Here is a 12,316-nt window from a genome sequence, read left to right as displayed (position 1 = left end):
GTGTCGGCAACGTTGAAAGAAAGCAGTTAATGATGCTGCGGCATCGGGTCAACCTAGGGAACTCTGCTACGTCGACACACGGTGGCAGCAGTTCAGCTGGCAGTTTCATTCCGTGAGGAATGAGGCTATCTATGGTATTTCTCGTGCACCCAGTAAGGAACACGGCAACATACTTAATTTAGGTGTAGGCTCGTTAATGCTGGTTATTTAGACTCCTCCACAAAAAACCATGAAACTTTTCCAGACTGAGGACTTGGCCGCTTCACAAATAACGAACCCATTTTCTACATCCAGATAAAATCCACAAGGTGAGGAACAGCTCTTTCGTAAAATCCCTTCTAAAGGCACTACAATGGAATGGGGTGAGCTGATGTCAGGTTACTCCCTACTGCTGTGCAGCAGAAGAGGACGTGCTTTCTCATCCAGCCGTAACTGGGCGCTTACACGCGACGTGGAAAGGCGATGCCTCTGTCGGCGCACCCGGCGGCGCCTCCGCGGCGCAACGACTTCAGCCCATCTCTCCTCAAACAGCCCTGCTCGCGCAGCCGCCGGCGGTGCGGAACCCGAGACACGCGCCCGCCCGCGACTGCTCGTTAGCGAAACGCGCGCGGGGCTCGCCGGCGGAAGCTGCCATCCGCGGGGCCGGCGCGGCGCACGGAAGGGGCGGGGCCGGCGCGCGAGGGACCGGCTGGCGCGCGCAGCCCCGGCGGCTGTGGAGTCGCTTCCTGCTCCTCTAAAGTCGGTGGAGAAAACCAGCTGAGGTAAAACTAAAGCTTTCTTTTGTCGTATAATTCATATTGCAGGATCGGTTGTAAATTTCATATTTACAGATTAAAAGGAAATCGTCTTTTACGGTATCTGACATTAAAGAACGGATTTAAGGTTTGTAACTTTAATTACTTTTTGACGGTGTCGCTACAGTCTGGGGCAGGACGGCATGAGATCCTGGGTTTTCAGAACCAAACGGCACGAAGTCCCACCGATCTCACAATAATGTCGCGGAGAACCGTCACTCGGGGGTTTCTTAGCTTTCTAGGTGACTGAGCAGGTTTTCAGAAACATAAAATTTTGCGGAAGACAGCTGATACACAGCCTGATCCGTACTCTGTGACTCGTGCGAGCCAAAGTAAACCTCTGTCCAAACTAGCTTTGACTTCAGATCTGTCGAAGCCATTGGAAATGTTTCACTTATTATGAAAAGGGCTCCAGTTCCTGCTCCAGCGATTCACTTGGGGAAAAAAAAAAGGAAATTGTTGCTTTTAACTAACGCAATTTTATAGGCAATGTAGATAATCTGTTAAAAATCCATTAGGGAAAAAAAGTCTACCTAGACCGAGGGGGCCTGAACGTACAAATGAAGTGACAGCCCCTAGAAGCGCTGCCCTTTTGTGCAAATGGTTGCAGACTTCACGTGTGCGGTGCCATATAAATTGATTTCCAGGTGTGCCTCGGTAGCAGTCATTGTAATTGGTTCTGATCACCGTTCGGTCTAGTCATAGTTTTGCTTTTGTGCGTGCATCAGGAGCACGCTGAGTGTCTGTGACTGCAGCTTTCCTGCGTTAGTTAGCGTACTCATTTTCCTAGCTTACTTTGCACCTCGGTCTCTATTGCTTCCTGAACCTCAAAGTCCTCCTCTTCTCAGGCTGATAGCTTCAGTTCTAACGTTAACCCTGTCTTCTGAAGGCTGTATTTTTCTTTGGCTAATTCTGAAATACCTGCATTTTTCTGTAAGACAGTGTTTCTTCAGCTGAAACTCCTTTTTCCTCCCCCTCCGGAGTACTTGCATATGTCCGTTTACATGTCAGCCGGCATGAAAGGCACCGTAGTTATCAGTTTTAATGACCACTGTTTGAAAGAGAATAAAGATAGCAGCTTTCTAGCTGTCACTGCATTGTATTTGCAGCCAACAATTGCAGTTGCTTCCCCCTTTTGTCTGGGACCAGTCTACTTCCTTTGACCGATGTTACTTCCTTATGATTTTGTGATCTTTTTGAAACTTGTCTGGTTTCACTCTGGAAAACCATGCTCTGATCTGAACTATAGCAGAGCTATATGTAGAGGACATAACCATACCATCCGATGTCATGCTCTTTATCTGCTTGATCTCTGCTGTCTGGCTCCCGATATCTTTTCTCCCAGGAAAAAATACTGTTGACACAAAGATGGAGCATGCTATGAAGGATATTTTATGACTGACATTTTAGATAGCTAAATGCTTAACACACCTCTCATTTGCTTTCGCAATCTTTATGCATTTCTACAACAAATCAATTCGGAATTATTGTCCACAAATAATGCTATTTCTGTTTTCAGGTTCCGCATTCCGAGAACAGATTTGCGTTACGTCCGGAAACTTCCTGAATTACAATGGACAGACTGTTGCAAGATCCATCTAAATTTCATCCCTCAGAGTGGTACACTGCCAACAGGATGCACCGTGCCACTGCAGAGTCCCAGAAATCCAGGTCAGAATGCATAGTAGCTGAGAGTTGGAGGCTGGTGGATGAAATAGAAAAGACAACTCAAAAAACCCAAAGCGATGTCAACAAGAAAATAGGTAATCCTGTGTCTTCTGGAAGGGTCAAGATGTGTTATTTTAGCTATACGTTTAAGATGGACTTAGCAAATTAGTCTATTAGGAATAGGAGTATATGTCACTGCCATGCTTTTTGATGTCATGGGAAAATTAAAAATATCGTATAAAATATTTGGAGGCAGATTCTTGATTTTTTATAACAAAAAAACCGGAAAGCTATTTTAATCAAACTTCCTGATGCAGGGCCGTGAAACTGTTTACACGTGGCCCACGGCACTATATGCGCTCCGCTACGGAATAGGTCTATCTTTAGCCGTATCTAAGATCTGAGCTACGGTCCTCTGGCTCTTGAAATGGGCTCATATTAATACATGTTTGTTATTTTGATTCTACAGAACAGAGACGGGAAGAAATAAAATTCTGGAAGCAAGAATTAGATAACAAGCTAGAACAAATTGTCCATGAGACAGAGCTACTGTTGACTTTCAAGAAAAGGCTGGAGAGAGCTTTGGAGAGCTGCAAAGAGACACTTGTTGTTGCCCAAAAGTGTCTCCTGTACAGGTGAGTTGATTAAGAAGGAAAGCATTCAAGGAAAGAAAAAAAAATCCTGCTAACGAAACTTTAACAAATGAGAAAAAAGACGGCAAAATGAAGGCTCCTCTCTCTTTCCAGTGAAATCGCAGTCTGATTCAGGTGTTAAAAGACTGGGGAAAGCTGAGCTTCATCATATCCTGTTAGCTGCAGGCATTTGAACAACGTGGCTGATGGTTTTTCCTCTTTTCATTTAGGCAGAGGCGAGTTGGGATTGACTCAGTGCATGATGAAGTGGAGCGGGAACTGGTGAAGGAAGTTGAACTCCTCCAGAGTGTTATCGCTTTGCTTGGACGTACATTGGAACAAACGGATGAACAAATCAGGTGCGGAGGCAAAGAGCATAATAGAACACTAATTAGCTGAAAATTAGGACAGCCGTAATACGGAGTTGTAGGGTCAGGCTGAGCGCAGGTCCTAAGTTATCTTCACTGCTAAACAGTTGCGGGAGATCAGTCCTAATTCGTACCGCTCGATCAGTAATGGTGAGAAGTTCTGCTTGTAGAATACAAAGTGCTTGCACGTGATCCTCGGTCTTCTCACGGTCCAGTCCTGTGCCTTTAATTTCCATGAGAATCGTATCAATTTATAGAAAGACAGCTTCATACTGTAGATTTTGGGACTCGGCAAGTAACAGTTCATATGTGAAGATTTCTGTTACGGCGTTTGAATTACCCGACGCGTGTATGCACGCGTATTAAAGATGCCTGTGAGTGCCTACGCTTTGTCTTAGAGTCTGGTTGGTTCTTCTCCTAGACGAAACCGTTCGGCAAAGTACAACCTGGAAATGGATCTGAAGGACAAATTCACAGCTTTGACGATAGACGATTACTGCGCTAGCTTGACAAATGACACTCCTGACATCATATATGCCGATAATGCAATGAAACTGGAAGGAAAGTAAGTGGTTCTTGAATTCAACACACATGATAATTATACAGATAAAATGGTCTGTCCCAGTAATAGCAAGATGAGTTTTGTGTAAAACAGGCTTTATCTTTCCACCATCTAACAGTTTCTTATACTTCTGTCTGTCACTTTGTTATCTGCGTAGTGTGTCTGTGAAATAAGCCACAATAATTATGCTCCCAGTGAACTGCAGTTTACTGGAAGAGCTTTTTGAAGCTCATGGTTAGCTAAGAAAGAATTTCACGTACTGCATAAACCCAGAATAGATTTACTGATCTTAACTTCTTTCCTCTCCCAGGGTGTCCCGGTGGGGAGAATGCTGGACCGGGACACATGAGGTGTGGAGTCAGTTTCTGACTCGGTCATTAACCTGTCAAATGTGCCCCTTCTTCATGGGTTAGGTAGTGTGAAAGGTTTAAATGGAAAAATAGCTACCACAGAAAAATGGGCTGAAAAGAGGAACTGTACAGAGAAAGCAGTGTGTGTGAGAGCCTCACAAAGTCACTGTTGCTATGCAACAACCGGCAAACTCCGAACGCCGAGAGACTGATGGCTCCTGCTGCCGGCACATTAGCGTGTATCCACAACGGGTTATATAACTCAGACCACACCCAGAACGGTGTTGGCTGCTATATGCAAATGACAATTACAACTTTATATATCCACCCAATGAAACAAGGAATGAACCCTCTGAGGAACTTTCCAAACACCTGCCTGCGAGCTGCAGCTGCACGAGGATGACCCTCTAATTCTGGGGATACAGCTGGGGCTGGGCTTCTCAACTATTGCTCCAGACAAGTACTGTAAGTGTCCTCTAGGTGAACTGCGTGAGAGAGTAAGTGACTGTGCTGTGTAAATAACTACCTGTACTCTAACAGTAACAGCTTTAATAATGAAAGATAGTCTAAGAAATATTTGTTATTATCTGTGTTTCCCTCCACAATAGCTTAATCCTTCACCAGGGGAAAGTTATAGCAAAGTTGCTCTATGACTCCAGCAAATTTGTTTTCATCTGACTCTCATCTACTTAATTGGAAAATGATTGTGACAGAGAGAGTCTTTATTTTGTATCTGTAGAATTCCCAGCGCAAGTGGCACTTAGCTGGGACACGCAGTTAAAAGTACTGCCTTGTTCTTGATTTTTTTTTGGCATCATTACCGATTTATGAAGTCACAGAGGGCCCGGTGCTGTCTGTTGGTGACCTTTTATTTTAAATCTCTTTCAGTTTTGTTAGCCCTGAAGACTGGATAGACTTCTCAAACGTAAATGTTGAAAAGGCTGACAAGCAGAGAAACAGTTCATTGGCACTGAGGGCACTTATCGATGGCATCCTCTCACAGACGGCAAATGACATGCGCAAGCAATGCGAGATGGTGAATATTGCTTTTAGAAATAGGGTGAGGGAAGTCAAGGATGCCAAGCACAAGCTAGAGACGCTTCTGGCAATGGTAAGTCTTAGGGGACGGTCAATGAAAAAGTGGAAACACTGGGCTCGGGCTGACTACTGGTTTTCCCAGTCCGGTGGGTTGTGCTAATTTGCCACAGTTTCCTTTTTGTTCCCTTCTCCGTCCTCCGTAAAACTCATCTTAGATTTTTTTTTCTCAGCTCTGTGCACCACTGTAGAGACAAATTTCTGGAATCACTCGTTCAGTCTAAATGTTGCTGTAGCCATTTACTGATGGCTACAACATCAGGATTTTCCTCGTTATTTTTAGTTGCATGGGGTCCCTATAGCTTTCTCAGGATTGTGATGTAAGAGCCTGATAATTGATAAAAGCAGGGTCAACGTGCTCAAAATTTGACATATGAAAACTGAGTATTAATAGTAAACATTAATTGCTGAGCATAAACTTCTGGGTTCACCCAGAATGGCATCATCTGCTTTCCAGTGAAGGAACCTTACTCCTGGCTAAGCTTAGCAAAATATCCTTTGAATAAATAACAACATAATGAGTGTTACTGGGATCGTTACAACTATTAAAGATGATGATGATGATGATGATGATGATGATGATTTCACACATTGTAAGAGGCAGCGTGCAGAATTCCGTTCTGTTGGATTTGTTAAGGTGATGGATGAGGTTGCCTCCCAGGAGAAGAACATTGCAGCCTTAAAGAAAGCTATCGCTGATAAAGAAGGACCTGTAAAAGTGGCTCAAACCCGCTTGGAAGCGAGAAACCATCGCCCCAATGTGGAACTGTGCTATGACACAGTGCACTGCAGCCTGATGAGTGAAGTTCAAGAGATTACCAAAAATATTCAAAGGCAAGCAGAAATGATGAAAGAGGAAAGTCTGTGGTGTAGATTACTGGGTTAATTTAATGTGTCACAGTAACAATGGGTCCCAGCTATTCCCCCTGACAAGTTGGGAATCACTTTTCTCTTAAGGGCAGGACACTTTAAGGGAAGTTGCGTGGATATTGTCTATGTGAATCCCTTTCCATCTTTCTTTTTCTCACTTGGAATTCTTTACCCGTACAAGAAAAAAAACCAACTATCCCTGTGTTTTCAACTAATGCCTACCTCTATTTTCTCTATTAGATTACAGGCCGCATTGGCGCAGGCTGAGATGGAGCTGAAATGCCTGAGCCGCCGACAGCTTTCCTTGGAGGAAGAGATCAAGGTCAAGGAGAATACGCTGTACATTGATGAAGTGCTGTGCATGCAAATGAGAGAGTGTGTTTGCATAAACAATTACTGAAGTCATTGTACTGGAAGATTGTGCTCCAAAGAACCGTCTCCTGCTGAAATTTTGTTGACAAACTCCCAAATTTTTTGGCTTGGCTCAATGCTGTCTAGTTGTGCGAGGTAATTAAAACAGACCTAGTGCTTACAGCTATCTGTTTCATAGCTAGCTATGCTCTAAAACATCTGATGAAATCTTCCGCTTAGCAATAAAATTCCAGAATAATAAGAAATGCTCCGTCTTCCATGTTGTTTCTCTCATGTAACCAATATCTTTTGCAATTGAAAGGTGTCAAAAGGTGACTCTGGGAAGGAGTCTCCTCATAAATCACTTGTCAGAAAGCTGGGTGAGTGGGCGGGGTGTCTCTCAGGACTAGCCATGCTACGTTTTGTTTTTATCATCTGCTGCTAAGAACTAGACAGTAAGTCAAACTTCACGAAACTTATCTAGCCGATACACTAGATAGTGCATCTGTCTGCATCTGAATGGAGATCGAGTCAAGGCTGACTCGCAAAATCACTTCCTCACCCCCATCTCTCAGTTTCCCTAAAATAGAAACAATGATTTAGGGCTTCAATGGTAAAGCATTTGAGGCTCTACAATGAGAAGTGTTGAAAAAAGAGGAGGATCTTACTATTTTCAGAGATGCCTGTAAAGGGCTGAAAAGGGATCGCTGCTCCCTTTGGTTCTGGCAAGATAAAACAAAGCAAGGGCAAGAATAAATTATGCTGGAGACAAAGGAGTCCAGTTCCCAAGTCCAACATTTTAATGTGTGGAGTTTAAAATTGTCCCTTGATACTCTTGCTGAAATGGTGTCTCCCTTTCGGAGGCATTGCTGTCAAGGCTCAAATCCCTTACTAAAATCCTCCAAAGTATCCATTAATGCATGTGTCACCGGGTGTTCTTCTCTCCCTGTAGTTTATACCATTGGGTAGGTTATGACAAAATAACTAAGTTCTGAGTCGATCAGGTACTTGAATTTCCTGTAAATATCAGCCAACAGCCGCTCCTCTTCAGTGCTGTCATCTTGGGCTGTATAAATCCTGACCTGTAGGCACAAACAGCAGTCACGTCTCTCAGATACAGGGAGCTCGGCGCATTAAAGGTCAAGGCAACAAGAAGCATCTCTGACTAATAAAGAATCTAGAGAAGTGAAGTTCCTTGGATTTGAATAGAATCAATATGCTTTACTCTCTTCCCAGCTGACTGAAAACATCATATCCTGACAAAGAATTTTTGGGAGGGGTTGGGAGGAATGAGTTAAACAGTGGAGGACTAGTGTGGAGGATTGCAAATCACTCGGGTGACCTTGAAGCTGGGAATACCCCTTGATAACCCGGTGTGAACGCCAGCCAGTGACCCTCAGGCACGGACTGAGTTTAACCCTGCCTGCATCTCCACTTCTGCGTGCCTCTGCCCTGGGGTTGCTTTGGGGATCCCTTGGTGAGCAAAGGAAGGGAAATAAATTTACTCTTTGTCTTTTAGCTGTGGTTTTGTGGTTGTCCCAGCTGTCTGCCTGTGCTGACTCAGACAGGAAGAGCAAGGTTCTTTCTACCCCCAGAATTCACGAATCCCTGGGATCCGCACATATCTGTGAGGACCTGCAGAATTCAGACTGTGGCACACAAAGTAGCACATCAGCATGGTTTACACCAGCTACGGTTGTGACCCGGCCTTGGTTCAACGCAGGATCCCTAAAGGGTGTGATCTCTTTATATCTTTCTGCAGTTTGGTGGGACTCAGCCCACCTGTCTTGGTTTAAGCATAGACATAAGCACTGAGCCTGAGAGGTGACTGAGAAGCCCTAGAAGCGGGAGAGGGCTTCAGCTAGAGGTGGCAGAGGGAATGCCAGTTTAGGAGGGGCTTCTGGAATTTTCGTTACTTCATATTAAACTTCTGTATTATCTGTATGTGGCTAGGTATGTTGGAAAGCCCTGTTTTTGTGAGCAGTTCGCAGGCTCTTTATTGCTCAAACGTAACATAGGGGAGATAGTTATGTTACCATTTCTTTAAGTGACCTTTGCCTGGGCACGGGAACCTAACCTTTCTCTGGGTGTAGGAGAGAGAATGGGAATGGAATGGGAGTTTTGAAGCACAAAGTCTTGCCTTTATGGTAGTCAAAATACATTTCCTTTCTGCACGGTTTTGTAACAGCCTCTCCATAAAGCTGATGCTTAGAAATGCCCAGACTTTCAGAAATAACAACCTCTTGCACGATAAGATAAGCTGTAGCAGCTCATCATCCAGCAACTCGTGGTCATTGTTCAATTCGAGTGTTAATTTCTGGAAAAAGAATGAACACTGTTAGTACCGCTGAACAGACGTGGAGTGCAGTAACTAGAATTCAACAAACGGTTTTCCAAGTTAACCGACAAAAGAGAGTGTCAGCAGATCAATTTTGTACCTTGACATTAGCTGAGAATCTGTTTTGCATTATGACAACAGTGTATGTGCTGCAGTAAATCACTCTCCTGTTAAGACAGAGCGATCTCTCGCATACTCGTTAGAAAATGCTGTGCCCGCAATCACACCATGATCTTACCTGACGTACTGAAAATTATCCTGGAGCCGAGAGCAGAGCCAATGACGGTTTCTAGAAAGCTTTATGGATCTCTGCTCGCTTCCCATTGCAAACTTTTGGTGACGCATCCCTCGTGACACCGAAGCCCTTTGACACTGGCACTAGTTAATTCAGAAGTGCTGTAGGACATTTGTGCATTGCCAAAATAGAGCAGCCTGATAGCGTCATGGGGGGTTATAACCAGACATGCAAGAACTACACTAAAGCCGAAACAGCAAAAGGACATGCTTATGAAAACCACCCTCTGAATGTAAAACTGAAGCGATCGGGAACTTCTATAGCTGACTGCTGTTAAGCAGAAGGCTTACGTGATTACTTTGCTTAGCTTTGTGATACTGTGGTAGGGTGTCCCTATTGTTTCCCTTACCTGCAGACCGTGCCAGTAAGCTGGGAGAAGATTGGTGAGGGTAGGTCTCATTGTCCATTCTGGGTCACTAAAATAACAGCTCCGTAGGCTGATGCTCCTGACCGGAATCTCCACTAGCAGGATCCTGGCTAGGTGATCGTGCTTCATGACTCTTTCAAAGAAGAAGTTTACGTTCATTTTTGGGGCTCTCTTGGCCAAGTTTGCCCATGATCGTCCTGAGACCGCTTGCCCGTGAGGGTCATGGATATGACACTTGATATTCAAGGTGCACAGTGAATGAGAGCTGTGCTCCCGCAGGATGTCCAGCAGTTCATCGGAGATGCAGTTATAATTGAAAGTCAGGATGGTCAGGCTATGGAACTTGGACATAGTTTGGTGGAACAAGGCACTGCTGTAGACAGAAAGGTGGAGACTGAAGAAATCCTCAATATGGATTTCAGATATAAAGCTTCTATTTGTCAAGCTGCTCAAAGAATTCAGAAGCTCACAGCCTTCTTCCAAAGTTATTCTTGCTCCTTTTAAGTTGAGATAATCCAGTTGATTGCTCATTCTTTTCAGGAAGGCAGCTAAGTTCTTGATAAACTGAGCCCTAACCACATTTTTCCAGATCAAGCAGTCTAATTCTAGGTACTTGATGCTCAGTGATACTAGGTGACTATTACACTTGCCCAGATGTGAAAGAAGACTTCTCATAATCACTTGAAATTTTTTGATAAAGAGAGTATTGTAAGGATTCGATAACTTGATCTCGAGGTGCTTCAAATACTTGCCAAATTTCTTGGTATACCACAGTGCGCTTTGAAACTCCAGTGTGCGTGCTCTGGATGGTTGGCTGTAAAATGTGATGGTTCTGCATCTCCAGAGAGATCCGGAATATATGGCACAACTCCATTTTTTACAGACCAAGGCAGCCCGAGATCTGTCCCTGTCATCTAACCAATGGAAGATGTGCCTCAGACAGACATCAGGTAGACAGGCCCAGGAGCTTTGCTCGGGATCGCTGTCATCTTCCATTGAGAGGACTTCTCTTCCGGGTGCCAAGTCAAACCTATGTGCAGCAAGCTGCGGGTAGATTTCTTGCCAATCCAAACATAACAAGCTTCTAAACAAATGGATGAAAGTTTGCTTCTTCACAATCAAAACCAGCAACCCTTTCTTTGCCCCTGTACTCTAGGTGTCAGAGTCAACTGAGCTCTTGAGTCTAAACTAGAGTCTCACCTAAATCAAAAGAAAAAAACCAAAAAGTGAAGAACAATCACAATACAAGCACATCTTTTAGCTTTTTGGCCTTCACCTTCAGTCTAGCTAAACAGTGAAATGCTATCAACTGCTGCTACAGCAGCTGCACCCTCTAAGAAACCTTTGGCTAGCATCAGCTTTAATTAATTGATCATCGTTTGTGGTCTGATGCCTAGTGTTTAAAAGTGCTCAGTTCTTTGGGCTGTATACATTTGAAAGGGACTGTCAGTGCAAAATTAGCACTAATGATTTTTCATAGACTTCTGGGGTACCATTAATGACAATTAGTACCCTGCCTCAGATTAAGGTACAATCCCGGTTGAGTATAATAAGCAATATAAGCGGTTTCATCACTCGGTCCAAGCGGGATGTTCAGCCATTATGCCCTAATGGACAGGGAGCAGGCTGGCAAGTCCGAACACTAGCTGAGTCTAAGTTCACCTAAGCAAACAAACCATGATGCAAGAAGTTACTAGTTCTTCTAATACTAGCAGACACAGGGGAAGAGGTCTAATGCTTCAGCTACCTGGAAGCCCTGAAGTCAATGGACAGAAAAAAGCAGAACAGCGTATACAGCTGCAATACATAGAAACATTTCCATTAATAAAGGATATTTATTACACTATACTCATAATTACCTAGTGTGGGAATACAAAGGGGTACAAACACCATGTGGAACATTTTTAAAACCGCAGCTCTTAGGAATTTGTAAAAAGTATGTTTATAAGCCAGCGCTGAGATTCAAGAGGTTACTGCAGTGTTACTGGGTTGGCTTCCCCATGGCTGTTAGTCAAGTCTTAGCTAGGGAGGTGTCTTTAGCTATCAGATCCGAGTTTAACTTGGTGGTGGGAAAACAAATCTTTGGTAAAACGAGAGATGCTGCTACAGCTCTTTCTGGAGCAGTTTTTTCCTCCAGGTAGAAGTCGCTTAAAGATAAATAAATGCTTTGCATGTTTTGTTGGCCTCTCGGGTAAGAAAAAAACAAATCAAAACAAAATCCCCCACCACTGAACAAATTGGCCCTCTTTGCTGCCCGATTTGCTTCAGAGGGCATCCCGGTTGGTTTATGCTCCCACACGGACAGTTACACCAGCTGTCTACTCCAGCAAGAGCTGCAGAAGCCCGTGGAGAAAAAGCAAACAAACAAAAACCTTGCCAGACTTCGACCGATAATTAATTACCGGAAGTAACAGGAGCTGTGGCTTGGATACCCACGTGGGCAACCCAGCCTGAGTCCTTTTACTACTCCAGCTGACCGGATCTCTGGGCCGAGATCCGCAAAGGCGCCCGACTGACGGGCGGGGGGGCAGCGCAGCCCCTGCGGTTGTGCCGCGGGGGGGCCCCGGGACACGCCCCCACCCCCCGGCGCCGGCACGGACCACTCCGCCTCGCTCGCGGCTGCAGC

At 44.5% G+C, this 12,316-nt stretch overlaps 2 protein-coding genes across 3 annotated transcripts; one reads left to right on the top strand and one right to left on the bottom strand.

Moving 5' to 3' along the window:
* The first annotated feature begins 605 nt into the window (after positions 1-605).
* TEKT1 (tektin 1) lies at positions 606-6,956 on the top strand. Its single transcript, XM_085078668.1, has 8 exons — positions 606-761; positions 2,314-2,557; positions 2,932-3,097; positions 3,325-3,453; positions 3,884-4,027; positions 5,263-5,485; positions 6,107-6,303; positions 6,580-6,956. Exons 2-8 carry the CDS (start codon positions 2,368-2,370, stop codon positions 6,737-6,739), a joined length of 1,209 nt encoding a protein of 402 aa, XP_084934794.1. The 5' UTR covers positions 606-761; positions 2,314-2,367; the 3' UTR covers positions 6,740-6,956.
* Positions 6,957-7,450: 494 nt separating this feature from the next.
* On the bottom strand, positions 7,451-12,305 carry FBXO39 (F-box protein 39). 2 transcript variants are annotated; one of them, XM_085078666.1, is made up of 4 exons: positions 12,093-12,305; positions 9,673-10,890; positions 8,831-9,007; positions 7,451-7,772 (listed from the first exon to the last, which is right to left on the bottom strand). In XM_085078666.1, the coding sequence occupies exons 2-4, from the start codon at positions 10,684-10,686 to the stop codon at positions 7,644-7,646; spliced, it is 1,320 nt and encodes a 439-aa protein (XP_084934792.1). In that variant the 5' UTR covers positions 10,687-10,890; positions 12,093-12,305; the 3' UTR covers positions 7,451-7,643. The 2 variants fall into 2 exon arrangements, 1 of the variants encoding a protein (XP_084934792.1); XR_014855790.1 differs by lacking the exon at positions 7,451-7,772 and adding an exon at positions 9,267-9,392 and having other exon boundaries at positions 8,870-9,007.
* Positions 12,306-12,316: the final 11 nt, after the last annotated feature.

This window comes from Lichenostomus cassidix, chromosome 19 (assembly GCF_008360975.1).
Source record: "Lichenostomus cassidix isolate B80296 chromosome 19, HeHo_3.0, whole genome shotgun sequence".
Lineage (NCBI taxonomy): Eukaryota > Metazoa > Chordata > Aves > Passeriformes > Meliphagidae > Lichenostomus > Lichenostomus cassidix.
The sequence above is the reverse complement of the archived record's forward strand: the minus strand, read 5'-3'. Positions and strand labels throughout refer to the sequence as shown.

Bases quoted from the DNA above. Each gene is read 5' to 3' on its own strand.
- TEKT1 (XM_085078668.1), top strand. From the start codon at position 2,368: ATGGACAGACTGTTGCAAGATCCATCTAAATTTCATCCCTCAGAGTGG. The intron at 2,558-2,931 runs GTAATCCTGTGT...TTGATTCTACAG, and splicing joins CGATGTCAACAAGAAAATAG to AACAGAGACGGGAAGAAATA. The intron at 3,098-3,324 runs GTGAGTTGATTA...CTTTTCATTTAG, and splicing joins CAAAAGTGTCTCCTGTACAG to GCAGAGGCGAGTTGGGATTG.
- FBXO39 (XM_085078666.1), bottom strand. From the start codon at position 10,686: ATGGAAGATGACAGCGATCCCGAGCAAAGCTCCTGGGCCTGTCTACCT. The intron at 9,008-9,672 runs GTAAGGGAAACA...TTCTTTTTCCAG, and splicing joins CTTACTGGCACGGTCTGCAG to AAATTAACACTCGAATTGAA. The intron at 7,773-8,830 runs GCAAGACTTTGT...TTGTGCCTACAG, and splicing joins GTATTTTGACTACCATAAAG to GTCAGGATTTATACAGCCCA.